General features: G+C 40.6%; 1 protein-coding gene across 3 annotated transcripts in view; it reads left to right on the forward strand.

Moving 5' to 3' along the window:
• Positions 1–24,858, forward strand: part of ltbp1 (latent transforming growth factor beta binding protein 1) — a 123,180-nt gene that overhangs the window by 83,160 nt on the left and 15,162 nt on the right. Inside the window, exons 11-22 of one of the 3 annotated variants that reach the window (XM_020647824.3) lie at positions 2,155–2,322; positions 6,879–7,055; positions 9,005–9,027; positions 9,520–9,622; positions 10,370–10,456; positions 12,489–12,614; positions 13,633–13,752; positions 15,299–15,418; positions 17,907–18,029; positions 19,343–19,468; positions 19,557–19,685; positions 22,367–22,495. In XM_020647824.3, the coding sequence (XP_020503480.2) occupies positions 2,155–2,322; positions 6,879–7,055; positions 9,005–9,027; positions 9,520–9,622; positions 10,370–10,456; positions 12,489–12,614; positions 13,633–13,752; positions 15,299–15,418; positions 17,907–18,029; positions 19,343–19,468; positions 19,557–19,685; positions 22,367–22,495 (1,431 nt within the window). The remainder of the gene's footprint in view (positions 1–2,154; positions 2,323–6,878; positions 7,056–9,004; positions 9,028–9,519; positions 9,623–10,369; positions 10,457–12,488; positions 12,615–13,632; positions 13,753–15,298; positions 15,419–17,906; positions 18,030–19,342; positions 19,469–19,556; positions 19,686–22,366; positions 22,496–24,858) is intronic. The other 2 variants (XM_065959471.1, XM_065959470.1) reach the window with 2 other exon arrangements.

The following is a 24,858-nucleotide window of genomic DNA, read 5'->3' on the forward strand; positions in this document are numbered from 1 at the left end:
CATTGACTCACTCAAGATGAAGAGCATACTCAGAGCCTAATGCTGCAACCACCATGCAGATTCTTGGCAAGACCAAAGAGCTTAATTTTGGTTTCATCAAACCACAGAAACATTTTCCTTATGCTCCCACAGCCCCAAAGTGCAGGTTGGCAAACTGCAGACTGGTTGTCATCTGCCTTTTACTATAGAGTGGCTTCGTCCCCTAGCTCTACCATGAAGGCCAGACTGGCAGAGTGCTGCAGGGATAGTTTTCCTTTTTGGCAGCTTGTCCCATTTCTACAGAAAAACCCTGCAGAGAGAACCTTTGATTTCTTGGTTACCATCCTGGCCAAGGCCATCATTGCTTGTTTACTCATTTTAAAATGATGGCCTGGAGGAATATTGGTGGTTTCAGACTTCTTTCATTTCACAATAATGGGGCTTACTTTGCTCTTGGGGATGTTAAATGCTGGAAGTGTTATTATACCTCTCTCCTGTACTTTGCCTTGACAGTCTTTCTCTCTACAGGTCTAGGTAGAGTTTCTCTGGCTATTTTCTAAATTGACCTACGCTGTGAACTGTTGGGTTTTATTTAACTGAACCCATCAGCTACGATCTGATGCCAGTTTGCCCTTTGTTGATCTTAAACACAATGAAGATGGATGGTCATAGGCACAGCATATCAAAAAACAGCAACCAGAAAAACAAAGACATGTTCCACACTTACTCAAAGCATATCTCTCTTTTTCTACCTTTGAAAACAAACATCTGTATGAAAGTGAAGCTAACAATCCGTTGGAAGATGTCCCAAGTTGTTAGTCGTACTATCAACAATGACAAACCACAGTAACCTTTACTATGGTTTTAATCTTGGGCATGACATCCTTTATCTCTCCTTTTTGACCAACCACTGGCTGCAACGGAAGTCTCGAAACTCCTACTCCTGAAACAACTCCAAGAGGCTTTATTGCGGTCAGACCAATGGGTTCCAGGATTGCAAAGCTTTAGAAGGCTTTTTTGTTTTTACTTTGCACAGGCCTCAGCAGATGTCTGCTCCTTCATCTAGACTTTATTTTAAGCTTTGCTAACAGTGGCCTGATTCCAACTTTGTACAAAACGACGAATGATTGTCAAACAACCCATCTCAAATAATGGAAAATATTAAAATGCCCAAATGATGAATCCCCCTCACCACTTCACATCACCACTGAATGTACTGTATGTCTGAGTGTTAATGTCTTCATGATAGAGGAAGTTTACTCAGCAGATGTTTGCTCCTTCATCTACAATTTATTTCAAGCTTTGATAACGGTGGCCTTGATCCAACTCTGAACAAAAAGACAAATGATTGTCAAACATCCCATCTCAAATACTGGAAGACATTTGCAAAAAATGCCCAAAAGATGAATCCGACTCACCACTCCACATCACCACTGTATGTCTGAGTGTTAATGTCTTCATAATGGAGGAAGTAGAGAATCCTAACTCTCTGTTTAGTAAGCATTGACAGCCTTCATGGTTAGATTTAGCTGAAGTAAAGCCTCAGCACCAGCTTCAGCTAATCTTTTTACAAGCCATTCCTGATGTTTTGAAATCTGATAATTTGTTGGCAAAATAGGTCAAGTACTTAACCAGTATTGAGATGATTTACTCCAGGTAATGTTTCAGTCAAAAAGAAAAAGGTAAACCAAACATTCTTGTTTTTCCTTGGAGGCTATTATTTAGACTGTGTTCCACAAAGAACAGTTTCCAGTTGGCATTCAGTGAAGATGTTGGATCAAACCATAAGACTTGAAAAAGCACCAAGTGATCCACACTCTCTTGCATGCTTTAATCTGAGCCAGCGCTTGACTTAGATGTGTGTGCCTGAAGTGCATGGAGCATTGGCATGATAACATAGATTTTTTTTTCTGCTGTATTGTGTTTTAATGCATTCGAACTAAGTTTGCCCAACATCTAAGTGCAAAATATAGATTTGTCTTTGTATTGTCTTAGAAATATGTTTAGGCTCTGTTTGTGGCAGCAGTTTGTTCAGTTGAAAACATTTGCTCTGGTGACGGGGACTTCTATATTTCTCTACCCTCTGTCCTTTCTTTCCCCCCCATGTATGTGTCTCCTGCAACACTTCCTACGCCTCCCCCTGCTCCTCTGTCCTCCTCCTGCGCACTTCATCAGCCAACACGCCTGCCATCCAAGAGGAGAAGGGTGCTTGCTTCCGTTTGGTCAGCTCAGGGAGGCAGTGTTTGCACCCAGTGTCTGCCCAGCTGAGCAAACAGCTTTGCTGCTGCAGTGTGGGCAAAGCCTGGGGCCCTCGTTGTGACAAATGCCCCCCTCCAGGAACAGGTAAGGCTGTCAGCTACGTCAGACATTTGTCAGGTCTCAGTGAGAACATTAGGCCAATACTTTACCCCTACACTTTTCTCTCTCCATTTTATCAAGAAAGCATCATGCCAAACACCGTTCAACATTCTTGCATTCTAGTTTGGCCTTACAAATCAGCAAAGGTTTGTAAAGCAATACATAAAGCTGAGGCTCAGTTCTGCTCAGTGGGACAAAATGACTTTCTTCAGATTAGCAGGAATTTAATTTAGATTAGAGTTACACTTAAATGCGGCTGTGGCTCAGTTTGTAGAGTTGTTGCCTCTCAACCGGAAGGTTGAGGGTTCAGTCCCCAGCTGAGCAACATGTCTGATGTGTCCTTGGGCAAGACACTTAACCTGGAATTGCTCCCGCTGCTTCAGTGGTGGTGTATGAATGGCATTAGTTACTTCTGATGGATGATACTGCATAGTGATCATCACTACCATCAGTGTGTGAAAGTGTAGGTGTGACATGTGTTGTAAAAATGCTTTGAGTAGTTGGAAGACTAGAAAAGTGCTATATAAGCTCAAGTCCATTTACCATTTACCTAAATCAGGTATACATAACCCATATTACACCTTTCTCTCCACTATATTACATGTTTTACTTTTAAAACTCAATTTTAACTGGCTTTGTCTAAAGCCTGTTTTATTCTCCTGCGTTAAATCCCCGCTGTAGCACACCCCTTTGATGTCTCCTCTCTTTTTTTTTAAGATTTATTTTTGGGCTTTTCGTGCCTTTAATGCAGAGAGAGGACAGTGGATAGAGTCGGAAACCAGGGAGAGAGAGCAGGGAATGACATGTGGAAAGGGGCCACGGGTGGAAGCGAACCCGGGCCTACCGCTTGAGATGAGAGTCTCACTACATGGGACGCACGCCCTAACCATTGCGCCCTAACCATTGCGCCCTAACCATTGCGCCACCAGCGCGCCCCACCCTCCTCTCTTTTATTCTTATTAAAAATTGCAGTTAATTCAACTGCTTCTCAATATTTATCAGCTCCAACTCCAGCATCATGCGCTCGGTTTCTGTCGCCATGGTTTCCTGTACATGAACAAGCAGAGTATGTTTTGGAAGCTGAAACAGGCATTATAACTAGCTAAGAAATCGCATTGCCAACTAACATTTTGTTGTTTCAAAGCAGCCCTGCAGAGTCACATTGATCCCCGGCGATCATCTTCAGTTACAGTAGTCTGAGGCTGCTTTTGCACTATAGGCTTATACTGGGCAGAGGGTGGATCAGGTTGTGGTCTGATCACAAAGAAAGGACAAAGGGCTGAGGTGATGTATCCCTCCTCCACACGCAGGGAGTCCAGTTTCTTATTTTCCGTGGATAGATTGTCCACAAACTGCTGGAATTAAGTTGCAGTCAGAATAAAGTGGATGATTCAATTTAAAAAGAGACCTAACAGGCCACAGGGCCGTCACAATTTTAACACTGTTATGTAGTCACAGTCACTATCCATACAGTATACAGGAAATTGATATTTAAAGAATCCCTTTAATCAAATAGATACTGGCCTGTTTCCTGTACCAATCAGCTCTATATTAATATTTGTTTTTAATATTTAATAAAAAGAGAAACCGACAGAAGAAGAAAGAAAGAAGAACATATGGTTTATGTTTCAGTGTTTTTAATCTCTGATAGTTTATGTTTGCATGGGTTTTACGGCTTGGCTAAGTAGTGGCTTATAGAGTTTCTTCCAGTAAATCTTTTTGCTTTAGCTGTTAATACACTCACAAGCCCTTTTGCTGTTTATTTTGCATCTTCAGAAGTCTATATGGCAGTCCAGGAAGTTGCAGTGCGCTGCAGAAGATGCCAAATGATTTATATATGGCAAGCACATAGTATCATCAGACATTGTGTTTATGTCAGCAATATGGTTCATAAAAGTGGAATATAGGGAAAACAGTTTGTTTTTAAATACACTGGTGCATTATATCACAGTAAATATTTGTTGCACGTCCCATGTACGAAGGATTCAGTCCTCTCTGCAGCAGCCTTGGTTTTGGGTCCGGCCTTGTCCCTTTACTGCATGTCCTCCCCCACTCTCTCCTCCTGACGTCTCCTGTCTCTCTTCAGCTGTCCTATCCAAAACAGACAAAAATGGCCCCAAAATGTTGCTTCAGAAATGTGTGCCTTTCTTCTTTAGTCCTTGTTTTTTTCAACAAGATAATCAAAGTCATTCTCTCATTTCCATCAGGTGATAAAGTGATCTAATGAGATAGTTTATATTTATGATGGTTATTAAAATGATGCAATGACTCTTGTATCCTTGAACTTTCCTTAAACGGTAGCCCTATTCAGACTGCCTGTTCAAAGCAGGATATTTATGTCTCTTCTTAAATATGAATTTCACGGAGGCATAACAAAGGAGGAAGTGGTCCCACCTCTGTGCCATCAGCGGTAGTAAAAGAGGCGTTACAGAGGTGAGACCGGATCGGCTTGGCCAGTCTAGGACATCACTATGTGTTCATGTCCGAGTGCGTGTATGTAAAGCTCCCTCTGATTCCTATACACATTGTGCTTCCACAACACGGTAACTCAATGTGGATTCACAGACTGGGACACCAATGTTCTGCTGTCACTGAATCAATATGAATGAACAATGAGGTAATGACAGCGGAGCTCCGTTTTGGCGCTGTTGAGGAATCGCACTGTTAAAGAGATTGAAGATTGAAGATTTTTATTTGTCACATGCTCATACAGATGTGCAGTGAAAGACTGTTCCGCAAGGCCATGCAATAAACACTCAAAAATTACTAATATATACAGTAAAATAGAAATATAATGTAAAATTAAAAAAAGAAATATTTAAATATACAAAATATAGAATAACACTGCACTACAAATGGCTGCTGTTAACAGTGTTTGTCATTGTTTGAAGGATTTGCATATTAGTTTAAAAAATCAGTTAACTGGTTGTTTAGAGCATCGTCATGACAACAGTTCATAGACCATATTTTACCATTGAATGCTTGACTGCAAAGCACCATGAGGGGTTTTTATCCTGGAGCCAATAAGGATCTACATCTTAAGATAGACTCTTTGGAGCACTCTGTCATTGTCTCTGCTTTTTGTTTTGAGCTGGTAGTAAAAGCTTTGGTTGTTCAAGTACAAACAGAATGTTATGTGTTATAAGGTCTTTATCTGGCTGAAACATATTGACTTAGACTTGACATAGAGGCACACCAGAGCATGTTCTGACAGAGCTGAAAGGGTGAGAAGGAATCAGCAGACACTGTGAACTACGAGGTGAAGGCTGGGGTTGTTGTGCTGTTTTGTGTCCTTGTTCTAGTACGATCCTGTCACTTGTGAAGAGGACCTGTCCCTGCTTAAACGGGTAGTTATGTGGCTCGAAACTTTTAGTTTTCAATTTGCTCCAGTAGAATGCTTCAACCTTCAGTGATGCCTGAACTGGGTTGAAATTGATTTAAAAACTATCCTTGGGGACAACTAAACGTATTAAACAAGTGGCATGTCTGTGTGCAGACCAAAACAGTTGTTATGATTCTTCAAACGTAATTTAAAGGGGCTGAGCATAAATACATTGGGAAAGAATGGCACCTTTGCACACAAACAGTTTTCGAGGCACCAGCTGAGAGCGTCATCTGGTGTCAAACAATTGAGAGACAGCTACTAGGGGTGCATTCAAATTTCCTATTTTGCTTCGGAAGGTTCCTAACTGAGCGAAATGACCCGGAAGCATTTAAGTGGCGGCCATGATAAGAGCGGTTTGAATTCTCTAAAAGCAAAGGAAAGGTGGGTCAATGCTTCCTTTATGACCTCCTTTAGCTTAGGATACACTGGACCATCCTTTACCAAAGGAGATGAGATAATGCCGCACCACAATTCCTTGCGGCCGCTACATTTAAAGCCCTACTTTACAGCGATAATCGTCACCTAGTGGAAATGTGGTCGGATTGTCAGAGCAACGCGATCGCCTTTCCCTAAGTCCTTTATGAATTCTCCTAACATCTTTCCTTAACCTCATGACGTTTTCACAGGGTTAAGGTAAAGTGGATAGTGAAAGGGAATCCACCCCAGCACTGTGTAAATAGGCATTTGGCTTCCTGTTTCATTACATTATGAGTTTATCAGTTTTAGCAGTTGTGTAAAACTGGAGTCAAGATAATACCTCGAGGCAATAATACCTGAAAACCTCAAATATGCTATTGAAAAACTAAAATACACTTTAAAAGGGGAAAGTGTCACAACACATGCCCTCATAATAGATGAAGTTTTAATATTAACATTTAGAAATGTAAAGTGGGCCATTGGTAGCCTAGTGGTTAGTGTGTGCGCCCCATGTACTGAGGCTGTAGTCCTCCAAGCGGGCAGCCCGGGTTCGAATACGACCTGTGGCTCATTTCATGCATGTCGTTCCCCAATCTCTCTGTCCCTTGTTTTTGGCTCTATGTACTATCCTATATCTAAGATAAAGGCATAAAATAAATAAATCTTTAAAAAGATGTATAGTGTACATGAACCTCTTTTTTTCCACTTGTATGATATTCACTTGTGTTTTGTCATGTAGCTAAGTTCAAAGAGATCTGTCCTGGTGGAATGGGCTACACAGTTCTACCAAATCCACCTGTCCATAAGCAAGTCCCCGTTTACCAGGAGCCCATTGACCTGCCACCTCCTCCCCAGCCCCTGCCAACACCAGAGAGACCAGTGGCAGCTTTTGGGAAACCAGAAGAGATCATACCAGGTAAGTCTCTACCAAAAATAGTTTTTTTTTTGTCATAGTTGTGAATGTTTATTTTCACTCAGAGTTTTGTTGATGCTTAATGAAACCTTCAATTTTCACATACAGATTTTAATATTTCAAGTCAGGTTTCCAGGGGCTATGAAAAAAAAATTGGAAAGCAGATTTGGCCAAAGAAATTGCAATTGATGCATCTCTCGCTGCTGTTACAGACATCAAATCAACAGAGTCATACATGGTATTTACTTGTGGAGAATACTGGAGTGCTTTGTTTCACCTCACGCCTTTCAAACATGGCCCAACACACTGCCTTTTAGAGGAGGCAAAGACAGGGAGAGACAAACATGGCTGAGAGAGGGAGAAGAGCTTCACCTCCCCCCGGGTTGTTATTTGGGACATGCTTGGTAGCCACAAAGGGAAGGAGAGACTTTGTAACATTTTAGCCAAAGCAAGACCTCTGGTCCAAATTACCGCTGAGGTCCTCTGGAGCAAAGGAGTACAGACAGACTTTTCCAGGCAGAGAGGACAGAACATAAAAAAAAAGAAGAAAAGAAATCCACTTCCCCAAATTGATTAGTGTTTGGAGACGACCAGATAGTAATGTGACGGCTGGCAGCGTGAAGATCTGCAATTTGACACCGGAACCATGCTTGGTTGGGGGAAGTGAGGAGTATTTTTTTATGTAGTTTTAAATATTTATGAACTGTTAACAACACAAAACGACTCTGTGGATAATAAAATTCAAATGCATCGTTCAAACAAAGGTTGGGAGTTAGTGCATTACGTGTTTCACATAGCGGAGATTTATTGTAGAAAATCACGTTTTGTTAGGTTTTCATTTAATGTTTATGGATGACCAGAGAAGGAGGGGCTTTTCTTGTGATCACTTTAACTTGTAGATACATTTTTTTTTACTTTTGCAAACTGTCCTGTTATAATGTCTAACAAACATGTAAGCTGAAAACATGAGCAGTTAAAGTATGGTTGCAGAATGAACTGCTCTGACAAGCCAGTGTACTAATTGGCCTTTCCAACTTTAACTTAGCATGCTAGGTAGGTAGGAGACCTATGATATGTCTCAATTAAGATACTTTTCTTTTATAGTGTCATGAAGTATACAGTATACATCCTCAAAAAGATTACTCTTGTTTTGAGTCGGATGGAGGAGTTGAGTCGTCACCATCTCCTCGTTTCTGTCCGCATGATGAGCTGGACGAGGAGGGGACACTTTTTGTTGAGTCAAGTCTTCACAGATGTGATACAACTTTTAACATTTATAAGCGTCCTCCCTGTGATAAGCCAGAGAGAGAGCAGCTCTTACAGAAAAGACCGTCTCCACACATGTGGACCAAGTGTGTGCTGGGGTTGAGCCCCTGGCAACCTTGGACCGATTTAATAATTGTATGTCAAAATAATATTTAAAGACTTAGTTTATAGATCTTTTTTTTATCATACAGAGGTGGAATAGCAGTGGAAAGATGTGTGTGAAACCCCTAATGAAAACTGTTGCTCATTTACCACCTACTCGGAGCAGACAGTAACATTTTCATTCTAACTGTGTGTGGCTGTTAGCGCTGTTGTTTGTGAGTTAGACAGAGTTTTGAAATGAGGGTCATTTGCATAGAAAGGGCTCATTGCTCATAGAAATATGCACATATAGCACCAGCACAGAGGGAACCCTGTGCTCTGTAGCACATTTACATTTTATTTATGCAAAATCAACACAATAGATAACTCCTCCCCCAAGTAATGTTCATATTCACACTGTCTCAGAGAGGTCATGATTATTTCTTAGTTTGAGTTGCTGTTATTAGGAGTTATCCAGATAGTTGTTACTGTTATATTGTCTTCCCATGTTGATATAAATGATAAAACATCAGATATAGTCACATGCAGTATATTATTTTACAGCCTTGTATTTCAAATGTTTGTTTCTTTTTTCTGTGGGTCAGTAGCAACAACTGCACCAGATCAGGTAGGTTGGGCACTTTCAAGAGTGAACAATGTAGAAGCAGCTTGCATGCTCAGACATTACTTTTGCTGAGGAGTTGCAGAATCCTCTTTGCATGAAGTCAGCAACATAGCTGCATGACTTTGAGCTGGTCAGCACTGAGCAGTGCATCAATGTGTAAATCTGTTATGTGTATGTGTATTGGTATTTGTACCAAAAATAGACCCAAGTCCTTTACTGACCCCCCCACACCCCCCCAAAAAAAGAAGAAAGTCAATGCAGAAGTGGCATTTATTTTTTGCTTCATGGCTTGCTCGCTGAGCTGTTCATTCTTTTCTTTTTAAACTGCAGTCAGTTGCTATACGAGCTGAATGCTAATCTGATTCACAGCACAACATCTGTATTGCATGACAGAAGCAGCGTCCAAAGCTTTGATAGAGACATTTCCACTGAAATAAATGCATATGGTTGTTGACCTTGTCCCTTTTTATTATTGTGTGTATCCTGTCATTAAAGGAGCTGGTAGTGCCTGTGGTTAGTGATAGGCCAGTTGTTGAACCCATTCAGCCACAGCTATCTCCGGGCGTATCCACTGTCAGGATCGAGGCAGCCTATCCAGGTGCCTGCTTCACTACCCTTTAACCTCTGTGGTAACAGAATAGGACTTAGAAACACAGCTTGTCGAACTCAGGGCACTTTGTGTACGACAGCTTTACTGTAGTTGAACTATAGTTTTAATGTACAGTTTGCAGTTGTGCTAAAGTTATAATGCTAACATTAGCTAACTCCAAATTTTTGCCTAAATGTGTGAGAAAAAAGTGATGCATGCTTATATTATGCCTGAAGGATCGCTGAGAGTTCGAAAACTGCAGCAGAAAATGACAAAGAGCAGCGCAGACTGCTAAAAGTAGAGCTGAATCTGCTGCTAACAACATTAGTCTGATGTTCTAAAAAGACCTCCGTACTTTACATTTTTTTTGCCTTCCTCGCAGTTGAAGGAGTCCAGTCGTTCTCTGACATGCCATTATCAGCGAGATTGCATTTAATAAATTCCTTAAACCTTTTTCCATGTTCTCAATACAGCCAACTGGCTCTCAGCTGTGTCTTGGTACAAAGTTTTTTCTGTATATAGAGCAAGGTATCTATTTACTCACTATATTGCCACAGAATCTTGCTGGCCAGAAATTGTTTTTAGGGGAAATGCATGAAATGCATTCTGTGGTTTAATTCAACCTTAAATATGGTAAACTGCATTCTTTGAGATAAATTGAATCATAGTACAATATTTACTGGAACAAATGTGTAAGTCAAATAAATATAATAAACTAAATCAATGTCTATGTCTTTGTGTTTTTTGATTTGTTAGAGGTCATTGAGAGGACTTCTCCTCCTGCACCGGTGGAAATCCTTCCATCTAATGCCGGCCAGGACATCGCTCCCACCATATCAGCTGGTAAGACTAAAACATTCTTACATGTTTGTATTATTTGCAGCAGCCCATACTTGTCTATTCTGAGGGTTTGATTGAAGTGAAGAAGAGGTGACTTACAGCCGACACATTTTGAACTGAACAAATACTTTGTTCTTTGTGTGTCTTGAATTCTGAAAGTGAGTATTTACAAGTCACATAGATAAAAAAAAAAACATGCAAATGTTTACCTTGGGACCTGATGTTGACCTTGTTAACCCTTGCATTACAGTTGGAACTCAGCCAGAAGGCAAAGCCCGTACTATAAGAGCGATGTATAAACATGCTAACAAACTTTGAGTACTGTCCGAAAGGATGAGAACACAGATAGAAACTGACAACATGAGATTTCCTCGAGTTTCAGGCTGGTTGCACTCAGGAGCTCAGATACCCGAATGGAGCCAACTGCTCCTTCATCCAAAGGTCAAGGTTCTTAAGCATTTGTGACTTCCTACAGAGATTGTCTTGGCACATCAAATTGTAAGGAAAACTCTAGATATTTGTAATTACAAATGAGTTTCCTCAGTTCAATATTAAAGGTAGAATGAGCAACATTTTACACATAAACAGCCGAAATCAAGTATATTGTCTGTAAATATCTCTCTGACTCATGACCGTCTACAATGAGTGAGAGGCTTGAGTCCTGCCGGCTGTACTGTTATCAGAGCCGTGTTTACATCATGTTTACATGGACAGGACGGCCTTGAGTATAAAGCTGTTTTAGTCAAGGACTAGAGAAAGGAAGAATAACATACTTGCTAATTATTTGGATGTCACCTAAGTGTCTTTAGATCTCGGTCATTCTATGTCAATTTATATGCAATGTGAAGCTATGAGTTAACCAAAGTGTGCTAACATTAGCATGCTTACACAACAATGCAGGCTACAGGCAATTGCAGCCTGAGCAAAGGATAATTTTGTTCACCACTTGCACTTAATGGAGCTTAATTATGGTGCTTTATAATTCATAACTCCTTCATGTGAACGCGAGTGGAGAGGGGGTGGAGGTGTGTCACTGTAGGAGAGCGGAGGCTTCAGTATGGAGGAGGTGTCGCCAAACAGCAGTTTGTTTTGGATTCATGCTGGTGCTCAAGGGCGACATCTACTGGATCAAAAAGTCGCACATTCTTCCTTTAATTGATCTCAAATAAAGACATAATCACATTGAAGAAGCTCAGTAAAATTCAACTGTGTATTCTTATAAACAAAGTGGTGATGTAAGTTTCATCAAACTACCGTTAACAGCTAGTATACCAGTGTGCCAAAACATAGTTGTTAGGTGGCCATTCTATCTTGTTAATACGCGAGTTAAGTAGCTTGATTATTCAGAGTTTATTTAAAGGAATGAGGCAAAAATGTTACATTTCTAGCTCTGTCCATCAGATAATTTAGAACTGAAGAAACCTTTCGGAGGAGAGGTGAAATGTCTTCAAGATCTTCAACCAGTCCAGTCGCCTTTAGATAAAGATTCAAATTTGCCCTGAAAGCTCAGGTTGTCAAAAGTGTGCTGATTTGTCCAAGTCTAAGAGTAAAACAGCAGAAGCAGAAGTGGACAAGAGCACGTATCTCAAGGTGGATTGAGTTAATATTAAAGCTTGGAACCTGTTTAATTTAAAAATGACTCAAGGAAAAGATGAGTTATTGAGCTTGGAGACTGTCTTTTTGAGACACTGTGGAAACTGGTTTGTTGGGTTGAAATTCAATGTTAAATGTGTTAATCAATCTTTTGAATCATTTAAAATGTAGAAAAAAATCCCCATGTAATAAACCTCCCTGCAGTAAGTTGTGTCAGCTTACTTTGTGGTTAACATCAGGAACTTGTGGTTCTTTTATATCAGCAGTTAACTTGTGGCAACGGCATGTTGTGCTTCCGTCTGGGTCTCCTTAGTAATTTAGGACCCATTATTAGTTCTCATCCTGCTGCTGTATTAATACCCCCATCTCTCTCTCTCTCTCTCTCTCTCTCTCTCTCTCTCTCTCTCTCTCTCTCTCTCTCTCTCTCTCTCCTCTGGCCCAGAGGTGGATGAGTGCCAGGTCAACCCTTATATTTGTGGCCAGGGGATTTGTTACAACACAGCTGGGGGATACACCTGCCACTGCTATGAAGGATACCGCCTAGATGACGCCAATACTACCTGTGTAGGTGAGGAGTCCACTGGTCAAAAGTTATCTTGTGTATATTCATGTCAGCAAGTTGGCTTTACTTTTAACAAGCTTTGTATGCAGTGCACAGTGTAAGGATGTATGGAGAGATCTGCCAGCGTACCTTCATCACCTTGTCAGAAATCTGTGTTTTTTGCCACTGCCTACCTGCTGGACATCAACCTGTATATTCAATGCTTTTGCTTATTTAACACAAATGATTGATTTGAAAATGATTTCATTAATTGGTGAGAAACACTACACTTCTAGACAAGCAGTTCATCAATGTAAGCTAAATCTCTTGCACTGGATTCTGTTGTTTAAAATAAATATCATTTAGACCGCAAATTCGAAGTTTAAAAGTTTAAGTTTGTGTACAGGTAACAAGCCCAGCCATTAGGCTTTTAAGGTCACATGTTATTCTCCTTTTCAACCAGTTTAAATAAGACTCAGAGCTCCCCAAAACATGTTTATGAAGTTTCTTGTCAAAAATCGACTCTGATCATTTGTTATAAACCCCTCTATTTCAGCCCTGCTCAGAACAGGCTGTTTCTGTGTCTATAGCTTTAAATATGTAAATGAGCTGCATCTGACCACACCCCCTCTCTGGAAGGGGATGTGGCTTGGGCTTTCTTGCATTTTCGGTTAGATGGCAGACTCAGAGGGCAGAACAAACTGCTGCATAAAGTTTCCTGGCCACAGAGGGAAAGTAGTGCACATTCACTTAACCCCCACAAATGCTGAAACTCTAGGGGGCTTAAAAACTTCTTTGTGTTTGCTCTCAGTCAGCACATGTTAATGGAAGAAATTTGTTCCCGAATTGAAAATATTGTATTTTTTGCCCCAAAGTAACATTTCAGACAACCAGCACTATCTGCATGACAAATAGTTTTATTTTGACATAACAAATATGGATGTGTATATCTACAGCTACTGATGTCTAAACAGATGTTCTGTGTGTGTGTGTGTGTGTGTGTGTGTGTGTGTGTGTGTGTGTGTGTGTGTGTGTGTATGTCCAGATGAAAATGAGTGTTTGCAACTGCCATGCAATAGCGGTATCTGTTCAAATACAGAGGGGAGTTACCTGTGTGTGTGTCAGCTGGGACTCCGCCTCGATGAAAGGGGAATCACTTGTGAAGGTAAGAAGTGACAATGCATTCTGCCAAACATATTTTTAGGCATTTTATGAAATACATTCTGATGCAATGAGTCCTGAACCAAAAAAAAGACTGCCTAATATTGTTTTACAAAAGAAAATAGACTTATTGTAAATAGAAAGGGTTCAAGGCATGCAGGTTTATTCATTCAGTGTATTCATTCAGTGTGGTTACATAAGGTACAACACCACTTTACTCTAACCAGTAGTTAGTATATTCCCCATCATCCTCTTTGCCAGCCTGTTTAAACAGAGGCCATGCCATCTACAATGTACTGTAGGTTAATATGCTGAGTTTAGATAATTACTTCATACAGCATCACTTCAAAAAACAGAACTTCACCTTGGAATTTGCAGGAAAATTTAAGCCTCCTGAGGGCTCTTCATGGGAGGGTATGTGGTCACCAAAAATACTAAGAATCTGGACATGTACATCCCCAGTGAATTAATCAAATAGGGCTTTTATTTTGCAACATAACCTGAGTGTTGATAAAATAGAAATTCTGATTCCACAGTAGTGCCTAACCAAGATGTTCCTCGTCCCACCTTTCCATATACGGCAGCCATATGCTTCAAAATATGACTGTAACATCACTTTAGCATGTGAAGGTCTTATGTGCAGTCAAATTACCACTAACAAATAAGCCATGCCACTGTGTTTGACAAACTGCGAGTGAGAACGGGCTGGCCCAACAGAACAAAATCTGATGAGTCATCTTGCACATTCCTGAACAATTAGGTGGTCAAGACGCTGTGCCATTTTGAACGTGATTGCTGAAGGGACAGATTGATGGTGTTAGAAATGCACCAACACACACACGAGCACATTTCATGTCTAAATAAAATGCACCATCAATCTTAAGACACTATGCATGTTATGCACAACCACACCCTCTGGCACTGGTCAACACTTGGTCAAACATAAGCTCCGCACACTAACAAGTGCATACTAATAGAATTATAAGTCAGTGGAATTTTGGACACAACCGGTGACCACACTGTTACTAGCGTCTGCACCACCCTCCTCCCTGCTTCATCCCACTTATTGGGATATAAATATGAAGCACCCTGTCATTACGTGGTTTCCTGCCATTTCAACACAGCTCTCCCCACCCACTGAAATGATACTGAATTGGGGCTGTGAGGGCAAATAGGCCAGATGGTTATTTCCTCAGAGCTGCAATAAAAATCTGTGGAGGATGACTGATCAGATCATGAGTTCTTTGAGAGGTTACTATGGGAGTAGGCGATCAGACATATTTTGGAATTCTTAAAGATGCTCATTACTCTGTGGTGCAGTCAACCTACTACATTTAATAGACTTGTGAACCCTTCTGCACAACCCTTCAGTTGTGCTATAATATCAAGGTAAAGAACTTAGATTATAAAGGATGAATGCCAATGCACAGTGCAGGAAACAACAATTGCGTTCGCTTTGAGGGTTGAAATGTATTGCGTTCCACAGTATGTGTTAGAGCGTATGTGTGATAGGATTATACATGACCTCTTTTGTATTTTTTTCTTTAAAGATATTAATGAGTGTGAAGACGATACGCTGTGTCCCAATGGTTTGTGCTACAACATGCCCGGCAGCTATTACTGTCACTTCTGTCCTGATGGCTTCTTGGCACAGGGAAACCTGTGTGAAGGTACGTCTAAACTTTACTGAAACACTCATGCTTTTTTTTTAATTTCAACGAATGAATGCAAGAATATTGAAGTAAATGAACGCCACAACCTTTTGCCAAAAAACAAGCAGCGTTCATCATCTAGAAGTGGTAAGTCTGAAAAATACATTTTTTTTAAATTGATGACCAAAGACAATAAAGACATTAAAGTAAACAAGTTGGACATTTAGATTAGGGCAATCAATAATGAAAACCCAGGAAGAACTCTGTTTTGATTTTTCTTATTAAAAGTTTCTAAATAAAAGTCATCTTTAAGGTGCTTAGGTTGATGAAGGGCCCCTTTTATAAAAAAACAAATTGTGCTCAAACCATATTTCGATGTCTATCACAGACACTTCAGACATATTTTCTATTTTTCTTTTTTTTCTTTTTCAGGAAGATAGCCTAAAATACATACTGTACATTCATATTTTTTTTTTAAAGATTTATTTTGGGCTTTTTCGTGCCTTTAATTCAGAGAGAGGACAGTGGATAGAATCGGAAACCAGGGAGAGAGAGCAGGGAATGACATGCGGAAAGGGGCCACGGGTGGAAGTGAACCCGGGCCTACTGCTTGAGATGAGAGTCTCAACACATGGGATGCACGCCCTGCCACTGCGCCACCAGCACGCCCTGCATACATTCATATTTGATTGTAAAAGTAATTTAGTTTGAAAGGAGGACAATTCTGCAGTGCAAAAAGCTGCAGTTCCTCCAGTGTCCACTTGAGGCTGTCAACTAAAGCTCCAGAAGTCACATACACACCGATACACACAAAAACATACAGTATACATCCCTTGTACACATGCTTCAACTTTTGCCCCAAAATACAGCAGACACTAAACGTACTTGAAACTCAGTCACTGTTTTAGTAGTACCTCAAATAAAAGCGTTCTCTAATCTCAGTTATTTGGACTTTTAATTAAATTAATCTTTCTTGGAACAGTTAGATGACATCCTAGCTTCATAGTGCGTAATATCTAGTCATCGATATGTAGAGAAATCAGCCCAGCAATCACATATGGGATAAGATACAACACCAATCAAGCAATGAAACTAGTGAAACGTTCCAGAAAACACACAATATTAAGCCAACGTTTTCCTGGAAATGAAAGGTGTGCCCATTTATCGTCTTTCAGTGGTCTGCTGCTCATGTGTCCCATGTGACACAGGGTTAGCTGTGAGGTTTGGACAGCTTTCGCTCCATACAGGGCAAGCCAAACCACAGCGGGGTGGCAATGATTGGTTGTGGTGCTGAGAGGAAATAATTAGTCCATGCAACGGAGTCCTTTTAAAGACGTTTTTAACCCAGCTCACAGATGTTAGAATGACACTGCCAAGCACAGGGCATGTCACATCTCCTAGACCGTGTGCCTGTGTGTGTGTGTGTGTGTGTGTGTGTGTGTGTGTGTGTGTGTGTGTGTGTGTGTGTGTGTGTGTGTGTGTGTGTGTGTGTGTGTGTGTGTGTGTGTGTGTGTGTGTGTGTGTGTGTGTGTGTGTGTGTGTGTGTGTGTGTGTGTGTGTGTGTGTACGTACAATACGTACTCAAACCAATCAGTACCTTGATACCTCGTTCTGTGAGGACTACACTTAACTATTCAGTCAAGAAATAACTGTGAAATACAAAACAGTTTGAAGAATATTCATGACAAGCAGGGGTATAATGATCTTTCGGTAAATTTTATGTTTTCATTTTACTTTTTGAGCATCAAAAGGAGGTTAAACTTGTGGCATTCGTTAAACTAGAGTTTAAAATCAGTTTTTGAAACTCTACTTAATTGCAGTGGCAAAGTATTTATATTAACGTTTTTCTCATCTATGGTGTATTATTCTCACAATTTAAATAAATAAATGGATTTCCAAAAACTTATCAAGTGTTTGAGTGATCTTGCGCTTTTGCTGTAAACCATCAGTGTCACTCATAGTCAGAATGAATGTATGCCTATAAATAAAAACTGTGTAATAAAAGGACTTGTTGCCTCATAAACATGCATTAGGTCTTGGCAGGGTTGTCATGAATGGACTTCTTTGTTTTTGCTTGTTACACTCTTGATCAACAAATAAGGTAAAACAACACTTACTAATCAGTTCATTTTGTTGCTACAGAAACCAAGTCAAATTTCAATTATTACATGCCACTCAATGCTACCATTATTTATCAATATTACACCGACCAATTACTGCCACTCCGATTACAGTGCCTGTGTTTACCTGAATGTTAAGCCCTCCAGCATTAATGAGATCAGCTCTCAACACTGTGATGAATCACAGGCCGTGAGGAGACGTCTCAGTCAAACTGTTGTACAAGCAGCGTGTTTATTATTGTTTACAAATGCTCCTTAAAGCAATTAACCTTGAGAGCTATTTAGTGTATTCAGCCCGTTGTTTGTCTACTGTTTAAAGAGTACATTGACAGTCAGACACACGCCTGCTTTGTGTGTGATGTAGTTGTTTTATTGTGTTGTTTCAGATATAGATGAGTGCCAGAACCAGAGCGTGTGTACTAGAGGCCACTGCCAGAATACTGAGGGCTCCTTTATCTGTCACTGTGGGCCAGGATTCAGAGTGTCACCAGCAGGAGACAACTGTGATGGTATGATATATTTGACTTCACGCTTTTTATACACGTGTGAAAGACAACAACAATAAAAGCAATCATAGCACAACCATTGTACCAACAACATTCAAAGCCTGGGCACAAGGTAACTGGACTTGGTTAAAGGTCTTGAAGACGTTTCATCCCTTCTCCGAAACATCTTCAAGACCTTTAACAAAGTCTACCTACCTTATGGATCAAGCTTTGAATCCCCATGACCTGGATGATACAAACTTTCACAGACATTAAGATTACTTGTCTGAGGACAGATCGGACATGTGGCTGCAGGAGCTGGGGATTGAACCAACAACCTTCTGGTTAAGAGACTATGGACTCTACCAACTGGGCCACAGCCACCTTAAATAATAAAGTTTCTTTGTTAAGAAAAAAACCCTTTACAGACTACATAGAGAAACGAAATGTATCAGTTAGTATAGAACAGGTTCTAATCTCAAATGTAGGAGTATAAATTCCTTTAAACCTTTTTTGCTGCTTTGCCTTCATAAACTTATATCTATCAAAATATCCAAAACATTGAATTTGTCTTTTTTGTTTGCATTTCAAATAGTATTTCCATTTTCCAACTGCTTATCCATAAACCATTTCATCCCATATAGGGGGAGACCCTATCCCTTTCCAGGCTTGGCTTTTAATAAGGCAGTTTTTTCTTACCACTGTAACTTTTGCTGCTTTTGCTTAAGTGCTCATGATGGATAGGCCGGGTCTTTGTAACATAACAATGAGTAAGGTCTTTTACCTGCTTTTTGTAACATAACAATGAGTAAGGTCTTTTACCTGCTTTTTGTAACATAACAATGAGAAAGGTTGATTGATTGATTGATTGATAAAGCTTTCCATCAAATGGTGAATTGTCATGCCTTAGAACAGTTTATTGAACCAGTGGTTTTTCATGGTGTCACTTGAAAGATCAAAACTGGACGATTTATGTTGATATAATTATAAACCCTGTTTTCCTGACAACCCCCTCAAAAAACCCACTAATCAACCGTTTGCACTCAGTGATGAACCATCATGTTTTTAATGTATGATCAAAATACCTATGTATACATTTGTTCTTTTTAGAGATACTAAATTCTGTTTGTCATTAATATCATATTATTCACATTTAGAAATTCACATTTCAAATTTGGCTTTTCATTTTGTCTGTTTTACCTGAATGCCCTCCTCTGACTGGACTGACATGTGTGTGTGTGTGTGTGTGTGTGTGTGTGTGTGTGTGTGTGTGTGTGTGTGTGTGTGTGTGTGTGTGTGTGTGTGTGTGTGTGTGTGTGTGTGTGTGTGTGTTCCAGATGTGGATGAGTGTGTAGAAGAAGCCCGGCCCTGTGCAGCTGAAGGGGAGTGTGTAAACAACGTTGGCTCTTACACCTGTACCTGCCCCTCTGGATACAGACAGATCAATGGCACCAGCTGCAGTGGTAGGGAGCTGGAGTCGGGTCGCATCCTTTCAACACCAGGCGTATTTCTGATCCCGGATTAAGAGTTTTTCTGTCTCTGTCCTCCCAGATGTTGACGAGTGTTTGGATGAACAAGAGCTCTGTTCCCCCCACGGCGTGTGTCACAACACAGAGGGATCCTATCTGTGTGTGTGTTTGATTGGATTCACCGCCAGCCTCGACACGCCCTCCTGTGATGGTAAGATGCTACTACAATAAAAAAAGAACCCCCCCCCCCCACACACACACACACACACACACACACACACACACACACACACACACACACACACACGCACACGCACACGCACACGCACACACACACACACACACATGCACACATGCACAGGTACACACATACTGTGAAGCATATAAAGAGATCCATTTTCATCTAATGCTCCACAGTGCTGTGAAAGAAGCAATATTTCTTGACCACTTTTCTATCATACACATCATGTCAACTCTTCCTCTGGATTATGAGGAGGGAACAATTCATTTTCAAAAAGTGTCATGAAAACATGAAACATCTCTCGTATATTTGAGAGACCTCAAATATTTTTATACTGTTGAGTTATTCACAGCTGCAGGCATTTTGGTTCCTAACCTAGAAGCAAAAATCTCCTTAAAATATGGCTACTGGGGACGACACTGGCATTGTGGATTGTGTGCGCGGCGTGCCCCATGTAGAGGCTAAAGTCTTCCAAAGCGGGCAGCCCAGGTTTGAATCCAACCTGTGGCTCCATTACCACATGTAACTCCTTTCTCTCTCCTGTCTGTCTAATCAAGGCATAAAAAGTCCCCCAAAAAACCTTAAAAAAAACTGCATGGCAACTATTTCTATTGTTCAGAAGACAATGAAATCAACCGACAGACTAAAAAATGTATCATTATCTCAATAATAGCAAAATCCAAACCAGAAAAAGTGCACTATTTTGTTGTCAATAGCATTACCCTTTACTTACTGTATGTAGTGATAACTATTGTAAATGAATATTTCTTCTTCGTAAACATCTCCTCAAAAATGAGTGATAACTGAGAATGTGTCTTGTTATCATAATGAAATGGCATCCTGAGAATGTGTTCTGTTATCTCAACATATAAATACTGCATGCTGAAAAATATGCATATTTTCTAAATGACATCACGTTCTGAAAACAAACAGTGTCGTCTCAATAATTAAATGTTACAACAAACTAAAATGAAGCAGCACTGTTATCTCAATGATGAAGCACCTCAAATGACTCGCTTTTCCCTTTGCCTCTGTTGTGACTTTTTAGAAGAGAATAAAACATTTTTGAGTTTTGACGAGTCGGAAAACATTTTTTTAATTATTTATTTTGTATTGTAACCTGAAACTTAAGACACACATTCATAATGATGATCTTGTCCTACAGTACAAACACATCAGGTGGGGAATTCCTGACGACTTCATAGCATCATTGTAATTGAACTATGTGTTCTTGGTCTATGTATTTTTTATTTTTTATTTTAGTTTGTTCAATCCAATCATTTTACTTTCCTTTTTTGAATTCTGTTATTTCCCATCCTACCGTGTCTCTCTTCTGGGCAGCTGAGGCTCAATGGTATAGTCAGTCCTCTCTTAACCGGAAGGTTGGGGGTTTGATCCCCTGCTCCTGCAGCCACATGTCGATGTGCTCGATTGCATGAATGGATCAGTGCTAATGAGCAGTTGAGCAGTGTGAATGTGACAGGTAGTGTAAAAGCAGCTTTGAGTGGTCAGAAGAGCGCTGTTCAAGTCAAAGGCCACTTCCCAGTGGAAATGTAGCCTCTTGTTTAGTTTAGTTTGTTTTTGTTGCCCTGTGAGATCACCACACTGGGACTGAAGAAAATATACAAATGGAGACAACATGTTCAATGTAGGAAAATAGTTCTTCTCCAATTTGACAACACATGCACAGCATTTAGAAAAAAATAAAAAAGCTGAAGAGTTTGAAAATATTACCAAAAACAGAAATGTGCAGAAGAGGAAGGAAGGAAAAAATTAAGAGAAAAGAAACAGACGGAAGCCTTTGAGCTGGCTGTCTAGACAAGGAGGGATATTTGTTGCTCTCTGCCTCGTGATTTATGCAGGGGGCTCTGTCCCAACTGTGTGTGTGTGTGTGTGTGTGTGTGTGTGTGTGTGTGTGTGTGTGTGTGTGTGTGTCTGTGTGTTTGTGTGTCTGTGTGTGTGTGTGTGTGTGTGTGTGTGTGTGTGTGTGTGTGTGTGTGTGTGTGTGTGTGTGTCTGTGTGTGTGTGTGTCTGTGTGTTTGTGTGTCTGTGTGTGTGTGTGTGTGTCTGTGTGTTTGTGTGTGTGTGTGTGTGTGTGTGTGTGTGTGTGTGTGTGTCTGTGTGTGTGTGTGTGTGTGTGTGTGTGTGTCTGTGTGTGTGTGTGTGTGTGTGTGTGTGTGTGTGTGTGTGTGTCTGTGTGTGTGTGTGTGTGTCTGTGTGTGTCTGTGTGTGTGTGTGTGTGTGTGTGTGTGTGTGTCTGTGTGTGTGTGTCTGTGTGTGTGCAGAATGTCTACCTTTATCAAAGCAGCTAATGCATGACTTATTTAAAACATTTTTGCACAATCTGCTGTATTTGCACAAGCTGTCAGTATTCTGTTTAATCCACTGCATTCAATTTTCACCCTTCATGTCACTTCCTTAATCTGTCTGAAAGGAAATAAAGGAAAACACAGGACAGATTGTGTGTTTTACTGAGAGTGTGGGCATGCCTATTTCAATGTGCAAAAAAATGACGATCATTTCATTTGCAGATGCATTAGCGTTTTGCAATGACATTGTCAACAATGCAGTTATGTTTGAAAAGGCTGAACACATCATTAAAGTTCAATGTATTATTTGTCATTTCCTGATCTTGTCGTTTCCCCCTCCAGATATTGATGAGTGTGGACTTAATGAGACTCTGTGTGGCCCTCACGGCTTCTGTGAGAACAGACTGGGCTCTTTCCAATGTCTCTGTGACCAGGGTTACCAGGAGTCCCAGGATGGCCGAGGTTGTGTGGGTAAGTGGTCTTGTGGTACAGAGCTTGTAACCTCCCTGATGTCCCATAGTTATTAGAAACTCGAGAGTTCTCTTCAGACTCAGGTAAAGTGTCTGCTTCTTGGTATGTGGTGGTGCTAATAAAAGTGAGGAGTTTGTTCCCAAAAAAAGGCTCCTCAGTCATCTGGAAGTGGTTTGGGTTTTGCAGACTTGGACCTCAAGGAAACCAATGTCCGCTGTAAAGTTTGTATAAAGTTTGTGGCAACTAAAAGCAGCAGCACGACTTAAAGGGAGAGTTACACATCAGAGTAGGTTAGGTATGTGGAACTTTGAGATGCACAGGAAAAATGGCAACACCTAAACACCTGCCAAGACACAGAATCAGCATTAAGCTATTTTAAATCCTTAATCCGATTGGTTGTGACAAAAAAGAGACTTTATATTTAGTACATGATTGTGCATTAACATATGAAATGTCAACTTCAAATCACTTGCTTCCAAGGGTTTGAGGGTTACCCTGCTGTGCTTTTTAATGTTTCTTTTCTACCTTACTTTAACAACTTGGATGGCCCAACCAAAACCTTCCATTAATTCTGTGTAGAAGACCTCGCAGAAGAGATAATAAGACAATGACACATTCAATCAATCTTTATTTGTATAGAGCCAATTCACAACTGTTAAGTCAAGACACTTTAGAAAAAGAGCAGGTAAAAGACTTTACTCTTTGATATATCATCTCATCCCGTAATCTCATCTCATCCCCCCCCCGGTTCACTGAAGTCAAACATCCTACACCTGCTGTCTGTCCCGCAGACTCATCACTCGTAGTGATCGTGCATTTGAGGCCAAAGCACATGTCACTACGTCTTTCTGAAACCCTTTTCACACATACAGAAATCTCCTGAAAAACTCTGGAGATTAGTCTACCCGGAGGTTCTTCTATGTGTGAACGCAAACAGACACATTTTTCGCGCGGACTTTACCTGGAGTTTCTCCTCCAGACCCCTAGTATTTTATCCACAGAATATCTGAGTGAGCTGATGTCTGAACGCGGCAGCATATACTCTGGAGATTTCAATTTGAGCCAATAGAAAGAGAATGACGTTTATATAGTGACTGTCTAAAGTGTCTGTACGCGACCACTACGATCTCCGTGCTCTAATTGAACATCTTCATTCTGTTTTCTGTTCGTCAGTATGTTGTTCTCCTCTCTTTAGTGGATGTTGTCATTCCATTGGATTACACATAGCATTGATATAAAGACAAATATTCTCATTATAACGTTGTGTAGTGGACTCTGTTGCGTTGGCCGCTACTTCCACGTTGTTTATTTACGTCACGTCTTACCTCAGGAAATCCCCCGCGCCCCCTCCCCTTTATCAGGGATAGTCCCCCCCTCCCCTCTGACAGGGAAAGTCCCCCGCTGTGAGGAGCATATGTGAACGACTAGGTTAAGAGAATCTCCGGAGCGTTCCTCCAGTAATTATCTAGATATTATCCGGAGTGCAGATGTGAAAACGGCTTGACTCTGTTGAGTCTTTTAAAAAACTAAAAATGTTGATGTTTAGACAGGCCTATGGGTAATCAGGTCCACCCAATCTACCTGTTGATCTATGCTTTACTGTGCCAATTGGTTTCTGGTCATAGCAGGATTTCATAATGTCGGTCCATGAAGTACTCCTTTGTTTCTGTTTTTGTTGTTTTTTGTTGATGTAAAGCACTTTGTGACCTCTATCTGTGAAAAGTGCTGTATAAATAAACCTTCCTTTACTTTACTTGCAAACACCCAACATTAATCCATGAGCACTAAACAACATTTAGCAAAGTTACAGTGGCAAGGTAAAACTTCCTTTAAGAGAGGCAGAAACCTCGAGGAGAACCAGACTCATGTTAAAAAGCCATCTGCCGACACTGCACTTTTTGGTTTGAAAAAAGGGATAGAGGGAGATGCAGAAAGAAGGATAGGGACAAACAGAGCAATGCAATGAACTGAGATCAGCTGAAACGGTGCAGTAAATATCCGTTTTGGGGCCTTTGCTTTGTAAGTCATAGCAGTTTGAAGACTCAATAGAATGTTGAGCAGTGTTGGATCCCTGCAGGGGGTTGAACAGGGACCACACAGACATAGACTGGGAAGAAACTTGGTTTTATTAAAGCTTCTTTCCAGGCACCCTTGCTTTGGTGATGGTTTGATCCCTATCGGCCGCTTACCTTCACTTCCCTATGATTCTGCCCCTCCAATTTGTCATAGAGCTTCACCTATAAGAACAACCTTATTTTCTTTGAGAACCTCAGCTGGAGCTTTACCTAACACTGAAATGCACCAAAGCTTCTTACCTTTGAACAGATGTGGACACACACATTTTCTACAGACAATCTGGAGTT

The sequence above is a fragment of the Labrus bergylta genome, chromosome 10, assembly GCF_963930695.1.
Source record: "Labrus bergylta chromosome 10, fLabBer1.1, whole genome shotgun sequence".
Taxonomy (NCBI): domain Eukaryota; kingdom Metazoa; phylum Chordata; class Actinopteri; order Labriformes; family Labridae; genus Labrus; species Labrus bergylta.